The sequence below is a fragment of the Tinamus guttatus genome, unplaced genomic scaffold, assembly GCF_059628265.1.
Source record: "Tinamus guttatus ecotype Peru unplaced genomic scaffold, ASM5962826v1 Tinamus_guttatus_pri_ptg000339l, whole genome shotgun sequence".
NCBI lineage: Eukaryota > Metazoa > Chordata > Aves > Tinamiformes > Tinamidae > Tinamus > Tinamus guttatus.
The window spans coordinates 345,522-353,617 of NW_028288873.1; the positions used below are offsets into that span (position 1 = coordinate 345,522).

At 69.4% G+C, this 8,096-nt stretch overlaps 1 protein-coding gene across 1 annotated transcript; it reads left to right on the forward strand.

The window, feature by feature from the left end:
* Positions 1-51: 51 nt before the first annotated feature.
* Positions 52-6,850, forward strand: LOC148593731 (uncharacterized). The gene is made up of 23 exons (XM_088529707.1): positions 52-226; positions 310-446; positions 629-700; positions 1,061-1,117; positions 1,188-1,247; positions 1,353-1,568; positions 1,685-2,047; positions 2,162-2,281; positions 2,381-2,434; positions 2,511-2,537; positions 2,693-2,803; positions 2,908-2,949; positions 3,072-3,152; positions 3,264-3,305; positions 3,896-3,923; positions 4,056-4,105; positions 4,210-4,344; positions 4,427-4,489; positions 4,601-4,675; positions 5,242-5,310; positions 5,539-5,733; positions 6,438-6,550; positions 6,640-6,850. Exons 1-23 carry the CDS (start codon positions 52-54, stop codon positions 6,848-6,850), a joined length of 2,496 nt encoding a protein of 831 aa, XP_088385833.1.
* The last annotated feature ends 1,246 nt before the right edge of the window (positions 6,851-8,096 follow it).

Below are 8,096 nucleotides of genomic sequence, written 5' to 3' on the forward strand. Positions count from 1 at the left end.
GGGGGCCGCCGTGATAACCGCCGGGGCCGGCGGCGGGGCCCGCGCGGCACCATGTCCCCCGGCCGCGGCACCGTGTCCCCCGGCTGCACCCTGCTGCGCACCCTGTGCGTGCTCTGGGCACTGGCTGCCCGCCCGCCGCCCGCAGCGGCCCAGTGGTTCTACGGCCTGGACGACGAGGAGCCCACGGCGGAGGCCCCCACGCTGCCCGCACGGGCACGGGGGGCAGGTAGGTGCCCGGGGATGGGGAAGATGCCGGCTCCGGGTGCGCGGCCCGGCCGCCTCCGAGCCCGCCGCCCTCGGCTCTTGCAGGCGCCGATGCCGGCGGTGCGGAGCCCTCGCGGAAGGTGCTGCTGAACAAGCCCCCCCTGGCCACCAACTCCAGGAAACGGGAGCCGCTCGCCAAGGCGGCCGCCAAGGCGCCCGGACGGGCCTCGCTGCGCGCCCAGGTGCCCCCGGCTCCACGGGGAATGCTCCGGTGCTTCCCTGCTCTCCCGGCCCCTCTGGAAACCCCCATTGGGCTACGGGAGAGGCAGCAACTCCTCCGCCCTCGTGGAACAGGAACTGTGGGGGCTGCGGTGGCCACGGCCACTGTCCCCTGACGGCCACTGTCCCCTCCCGTCTGTCACAGCCCCAGCAGAGCACGGCCGCTCCGGAGATCTTTGAGGGCAGCGCGGACCAGGAGGAGTTCCTGCAGATCCAGGTGGCAGCGGGAGCGGGACCCACCAGGGACAGGGACGGGATGGGAATGGGGACGGGGACGGGATGGGGATGGAGACGTAGATGGAGATGAGACAGGGATGGGGACAGACAGGGATGGAATGGGAATGAGGATGGGGATGGGGACAGCGACAGGGATGGAATGGGAATGAGGATGGGGATGGGGACAAAGATGGGATGGGAACAAGGATGGGGACAGGGATAGAGATGAGACAGGGGTGGGGATGGGGACAGAGACGGGATGGGAATGAGGATGGGAATGGGAATGGGGATGGGCCCCGGATGAGGCCAAGGACAGGCAGAGCTCCGCACCGTCCCGGTGCTCATCCCGGCTCCTCCGCAGGCAAAGGGGCTGCCCCGGCGGGGCCCCCTGGCCCCCGGTGCCACCGCGGCTGCCCAGGTGAGCGAGGCGGGGGGGACCGTGCGGCACCCGGCCGGGCCCCCCGCACCCCTCACACCCCCCTTTGCAGAACGGCTCCCAGTGCGTCTGCCCCGCGCGGCCGGGCCCCCCCGGCCCCCCCGGCACCAAGGTACTGCCCCCGCTCCAGGACCTGCCCGGGGAAATTCCAGCTCCTTGGGCATTCCCTGCCGGGGCGCGATGCCGGTGCGCACTGGGCTCTGGCTTTTCCCAACAGGGAGAGAAGGGCGAGCGAGGGGCTCCAGGGGAAAGAGGCCAGCCGGGATTTTCTGGGGAGAGAGGGAAGACGGGACACCCAGGCCCGCCAGGGCCCCAGGGGCCACGGGGCCCCCCCGGGCCACCGGGACCCCCGGGAATCCCGGGAACCCCGGGAGCTCCAGGAGCCAGGAGCCCCCCAGGAGCAGCCGGCCCTGCCGAGGGCTCGGACAAGGAGGTGAGGGCTGGAATGCGATGCCAGAGCTGGAGTGATGCCGGTGCCGGCGGGTGATGCCGGTGGATCTGTCCCCTCACCATCTGCTTCCCTCCCCTCCCCTTCCTTCCTGGGAGCAGCTGGGAGCATCCAGCACTGGGAGGAAGGCAGGACCCCCCGGAGCCCCCGGGAAGCCCGGCCCGCCCGGCCCCCCTGGATACCCTGGGCACGAAGGGCCCCCCGGGCTGCCCGGGCGGGAGGGCCAGCCTGGACCCCCCGGCTCCCCCGGGGCGCTGGGGCCGCCCGGCTTCCCAGGGTCCGAGGGGCCTCCGGGTGCTCCGGGCTCGGCTGGACCGGACGGGCCCCCCGGAGCGCCAGGATTGCCAGGCCCCCAAGGCCCCCCCGGGATGCCCGGGCATGAAGGACCCCCCGGGCCTGTGGGACCCCCGTCGCTCCCCGGCAAACCAGGACTGCGAGGGGAGCCCGGATTCCCCGGGCTGAAGGTAAGGGGGACCGGAGCAGGGCTAGGAACCCATCCAAGGACACCTGGGCCCCCAATCCCATCCCTGTAGGGCCGGGGGGGCCGCGGGCACTGAGCCCCTCACTGTGCCTGGCAGGGCGAGAAGGGCGAGCACGGACTGCCGGGAATGCCGGGCAACCCCGGGCGGACCGGCGACACGGGCGCCCCCGGCATGCCGGGCCCTGCGGGGCCGCCGGGACCACCGGGCGACTCCAGGGTGAGTGACCCCCCAAGGGGACGCGGCTGCCCGGAGGCGCCCGGCGGGGCGGCCGCCCCCTTCCCGGCGCCGCTCCAGCCCGTCCCTCCTCTTCCTCAGTGCGACCCGCGCCGGGCCGGGCCGCACGGAGCAGCGGGGCCGCCGGGGCCCAAGGTGAGGCAGGAGCGGGGGCCGCGCTGCCCGGACCCCCCCATGCCGGGGGCTCACGGCCCCTCTGCTTCCCTTCCAGGGAGAAAAAGGAGATCCCGGAGAGCGGGTTTGTAGCAGGGACCGCCCTGCGCCTTCCCACCAAAGCCCTGGGGAGGAAGGGGGGGTCTGCCTGAGTCTGGCCCAGCTCATCTCACTTGTGAGCTCAGGCAGACTCCCTGGCCGGGGCTGGGGCGCCCGCTCCTCATCCCGCCTCCCTCCCAGGGCTGCTGCTACGGGGAGCACGGAGAGCACGGCTGCAAGCCCGGCCACCACCTCCCCTTCACCGGCGCGGGCGGCCCGGGCGGCTCCTGGGTGCCCCTGCAGATCCCGCCGGTGAGTCCCGGAGCGCCGGGATGGGCTCCGCGGGCGGCGGGGGGATAGACGGAGCTGGCAGGGCCGCTGTGGGGGCGGCCTCCATCCTCTCGCTCTTCCCGCAGAACGGCAAAGAGACCGAGCTCTACGGCACGCTCATCCCGCACGTGAGCTCACGCTGCCAGCCAAACCGGGACCGGGGGCGAGGACCGGGGCCCGCGGGTGCCACCCGTGGGGTCTTGCAGACGCAGCTCCCAAAGATCCCATCTCTGCACCCTCTTTACCACAGGGTCCTCGGGGTCCCCCCGGCAATCCTGGCCCTCCTGGCCCCCCTGGCCCGCCCGGAGCACCAGGTCTGCTCTACCTCAATGTAAGCGCAGGGAGGTTGGTGCTCATGCGTGTGGTTGTGCTTGCACGCATGTGTGTGAGCATGCATGGTGCGAGGGGCACCCCGCAACATCCCCCCTGTTTCGGTTTGCAGAGGGTCTACCCCGTGCGCACCCAGCAACCCTGCAAGCAGCCGGTAAGCGGGAGCCTCGGATGCCCACAGCCGTGCCATGCCTGCTCCGTGCATGGTGCATCCCGCTCTGTGCATGGTGCATCCTGCTCCGTGCATGGTGCATCCCACTCCATGCACAGTGCATCCGCTCTATGCATGGTGCATCCTGCTCTATGCAACGTGCATCCCGCTCTGTGCATGGTGCATCCCGCTCTGTGCATGGTGCATCCCGCTCTATGCACGGTGCATCCCACTCTATGCAACGTGCATCCCGCTCTATGCATGGTGCATCCTGCTCCATGCACGGTGCATCCTGCTCCGTGCACAGTGCATCGCGCTCTATGCATGGTGCATCCTGCTCCATGCACGGTGCATCCCGCTCTGTGCATGGTGCATCCCACTCCGTGCATGGTGCATCCCCCTCTATGCATGGTGCATCCCACTCTATGCATGGTGCATCCTGCTCCATGCATGGTGCATCCCACTCTGTGCATGGTGCATCCTGCTCCATGCACAGTGCATCCCGTTCTGTGCATGGCGTATCCTGCTCCATGCACGGTGCATCCCGCTCCCGGGGCCAGTGCAGCAGTAACAGACCCCGTTTGCTCTCACAGGCAGGCGCCGACACAGCCTGGCCAGCAGGTAAGGGCATTTCCCAGTGTTCCGAGTGGGATCCTGCCTCCTGGGAACACCCACACCACATTCCCATGGGACCGGCTCCCACGGGATCTCCCCACACGCTGGGCTGCGCGGTGACCCCCCTCCACTCTGCAGACACCGACGCTTCCCGGACGGAGCTGCCGGACGCCCGTGTGGATCTGCGGGTGGGTGCTCAGGGCAGCGGGGGTGTCCGGCAGCCCCACATGGGACAGGACTGGGATGGATCGGGATGGATCGGGCTGCTCACGGCTCTTCCACGCTCGCTCAGCGCCAGACGTGGGTGTTCGGCTCCAAGGAGCTGATGGTGGCGGCGGGCGCCGCGGTGCCCGAGGGCAGCCTGGTCTACGTGCGCGAGGGCAGCAGCGCCTTCCTGCGGACGCCGCGCGGCTGGAGCCGCCTCCTGGTACTGCGCGGCCCGGAGCATCCCCCGGGATGGCCCGTCCGGCCCCGCGCTGAGCGGCCCCGCGGGCTTCTTGTCTGAGCAGCTGGCGGATTCCGAGTCGCTCTTCGCCGGCGACGACCCCTCGGCGTCTCCCGCGCACTTCCAGGTGAGCGGGCGGGCGGCTGCGCTCCTGGGAGCCGCGGGCTCCCCGGGATGTCCTGGCCCTCCGCTCGCTGCGGGGACGGTGCCAGAGGGACCGTCCTCCTCTCCTGCGCAGGAGGCCAAGCGGGTGCAGAGCGAAGGTCCCAGTGCGGGACCCCCACTGCCGGCCACGGTGCGGACGGAAGAGCTGGTGAGCGCCAGGCCACGCAGGGAGGGATGCTCCATGGATTCCGCTGGGAGGAATGCTCCATGGAGAGGGATGCTTCATGGATGGGGATGTTCCATGGATGGGGGCGCTCCATGGAGAGGGATGCTCCATGGATGGGGATGCTCCATGGAGAGGGATGCTCTATGGAGAAGGATGCTCCATGGGGAGGGACGCTACACAGGGAGGGATGCTCCGTGGAGAGGGATGCTTCATGGATGGGGATGCTCCATGGAGAAGGATGCTCCATGGATGGGGATGCTCTATGGGGAGGGATGCTACACAGGGAGGGATGCTCCATGGAGAAGGATGCTCCATGGATGGGGATGCTCCATGGAGAAGGATGCTCCATGGATGGGGATGCTCTATGGGGAGAGATGCTACACAGGGAGGGATGCTCTGCTGGTAGGGATGCTCCGCAAGGAGGGATGCTCCACAGGGAGGGATGCTCCGCAAGGAGGGAAGCTGCACAAGGAGGGATGCTCCACAGGGAGGGATGCCGGAGGAGCTGCCAGGGAGCAGCGTCCAGCACGAGAGTCTCCTCCCTGCAGGCGCACGGGGACAAGGGCACAAGGCCTCCGCAGACGCTGCCAACCACTGTGGCCCCCAGGATCCCTTCCGTAAGAGCTGCCCCGCTTCCCAGCCCCTTCCCAGCCTTGGGAGTGGGGATGTGGGTTGCTGCGCCCTGCCAGGAGAAAAGGCCTGGCTTTCCAGCCAGGAAACCTGCTCCGCATCCCGCTGGGAATGCCCGGAGGAAGCCCTGCGGCCCGGGCAGGGCTTTGCTCCGGGCTGCCGGCGCGGAGCCCGGGCCGGGGTGCACGGGGGTACCCGTGTCGCGCCGCCCGCAGCTCCGCCTGGCCGCGCTCAACGCGCCGCTCTCCGGGGACATGAGCGGCCTCCGCGGCGCCGACCTGCAGTGCTACCGGCAGTCGCAGGAGGCCCGGCTCTACGGCACCTTCCGCGCGCTGCTCGCGGCTCCCACCCAGGACCTGGCCTCCATCGTCAAGCGCACGGACCGCGCGCTCCCCGTCGTCAACCTGAAGGCAGGTGCCCCCGCGCTCCCCTTTCCCATTCCACTTTCCATCCCGAGCATTTTCCGTGCCAGAGCTCGCACAGCTGCGCGGGCTCCACTTTCCCTTCTCCGTCCCGGCTCATTGCTGGCTCCACACCAGCAACCCTCATCCCCTTCCCTTCCCAAGCATCCGGATCCAGCTTGCCCAGGTGTCTTTATTGCCAGGATTATGCTGGCAATTCCCTCTGCTTCCCACCTCCTGTGGAAGGGGGCAGCAACCACCCCGGGGCTGGGACTAGATCCCTGGGGCACCTGGAATCCACAGGATACCTTGTCACCTCTTTTGGGATGGATCCGTGGGGGGTCTGGGACCCCCATCACCACCTTGGGGCTGGATCCATAGGAGACCCAGGACCCCTGGGACCACCTTGGGGCTGGATCCCTGGGGCACTCAGGACCCCTACCCTCCCATCACCTCCTCGGGATGGATCCATGGAGTAACCAGCACCCCCAAGATCCCTGTCACCCGCTTGAGGATGGATCCATGGGGGACCAGGGACCCTCGGGCTCCCCATCAACTCCTTGAGGACAAACCCATGGGGACCTAGGACCCGCAGACTCCCATCATGTCCTTGGGGACAGATCCACGGGGCAGCTGGGACCCCTGGGACCCTTGTCGCCTCCTCGGGGACGGATCCATGGGGGACCCCAAGTCCCCCCGTCACCCCCTTGCAGGGGCAGCTGGTGGCCAAGAGCTGGAGCTCCCTCCTGGACGCCGCCAGCGCCGGCGCCCGCCGCGTGCCCATCTACACCTTCGACGGGCGCGACGTGCTCAGCGACCCGCTGTGGTGAGCGAGCGACCGCGGCGCGTCCCCTGCGCCCCGGCGCGCGTCCCCCGCTGCCGGGGCGCTGCCGGGACGCCGTGCTGTGTCCGCAGGCCCCTGCGGCTGGCCTGGCGCGGCGCCGGCGCCCGCGGCGGGCGCCACTGCCACGGCTGGCGACGCGGCGGCGCGGCGCAGGGGCTGGCGGCGCCGCTGGGCGACCACGGCTTCCTCGGCGGCCTCTCCGGAGCCCAGCGGCGCAACTGCTCCGACCTGCTGGCCGTGCTGTGCGTGGAGGTGGCCTTTCCCTACCGGCACATGTGGTGACGCGCGGAGCGGCGCCCGCGGCCTCCGGCCCGGCCCGGCTGCTTCCCGCTCCTGCTCGGCCCTGTGCATCCCTGGAAATAAACTTGGGAGAAAGGCTGTGGGTTTGGTGGTGGTGGGACAGCGGAGCATCTGGGAATATATATGTGTATTTTATATACCCACACCAGGGATGGGGGTGGGGGGGTGTATATATATATGTACATTCATATACATATACATATATATATATGTCCCCAAGTGACTGTGTCCTTAGCATCTCCCATGGCCTCCCCAGTGTGCCCCAAGGCTGCCCAGCATGTCCCTATGACCTGCCCAATGTGTCCCAGGGCCATCCCACTGTGTCTCGGTGTATTCCTTTGACCTGCCCAGTCTCCCAGTGTGTCCTAGCGTGTCCCCAAGGCCAGCCCAATGTGTCCCAGCACAACCCCGGGGCCAGCCCAATGTGTCACGGTATGTCCCTAGCGGCTCCCCAGTGTGTCACCATGCCCCAGGGCCAGCCCAGGCTGTCCCAGGACCTCCCTAGTGTGTCCTGGTGTCCCCAGGGCCAGCACAGTGTGTCCCAGGACCTCCCTAGTGTGTCCCAATGTGTCCCGGGACCTCCCCAGTGTGCCCCAGTGTCCCCAGGGCCAGCACAGTGTGTCCCAGTGTGTCCCAGGACCTCCCCAGTGTGTCCAAGTGTCCCCAGGGCCAGCACAGTGTGTCCCAGGACCTCCCTAGTGTGTCCCAATGTGTCCCGGGACCTCCCCAGTGTGCCCCAGTGTCCCCAGGGCCAGCACAGTGTGTCCCAGTGTGTCCCAGGACCTCCCCAGTGTGTCCAAGTGTCCCCGGGGCCAGCCCAGTGTGTCCCGGCGCGACCACCGAGTCCAGCCCCCGCCTCCGGTTCCGAGTCCGGCCACCCCCGCGCGCCGGTTCCGGGCCCGTCACCCGGGCAACCGCGGCCCCAACGGCAAGCGCCAGAGACGCGGCCTCTCCGCCACCTCCCCGCCTTTTGCTCCTCGATTGGCCTAAATTGCTGCCCGTCACCCAGATATCCCTTGTGAATGGCGAGGTTTGAACAAGGCCCGCCCCCGCCACGGCCGGAGTGGCTGCTTTGAACGCGCGGGGCGGCCTGTGAGTGGCGAGGGGCGGTGGGCGGGCGCGGGCAGAGTCCCGCCCCCCGGCGGCGATTGGCGGGCGGTTTCGGCGGGCTGAGCGGAGGTTTGAACCGCGCGCGGAGTGGGGAAGGCGCCGCCATTGCTGTCCGGGC

Bases quoted from the DNA above. Each gene is read 5' to 3' on its own strand.
- LOC148593731 (XM_088529707.1), top strand. From the start codon at position 52: ATGTCCCCCGGCCGCGGCACCGTGTCCCCCGGCTGCACCCTGCTGCGC. The intron at 701-1,060 runs GTGGCAGCGGGA...GCTCCTCCGCAG, and splicing joins AGGAGTTCCTGCAGATCCAG to GCAAAGGGGCTGCCCCGGCG. The intron at 6,551-6,639 runs GTGAGCGAGCGA...CTGTGTCCGCAG, and splicing joins GTGCTCAGCGACCCGCTGTG to GCCCCTGCGGCTGGCCTGGC.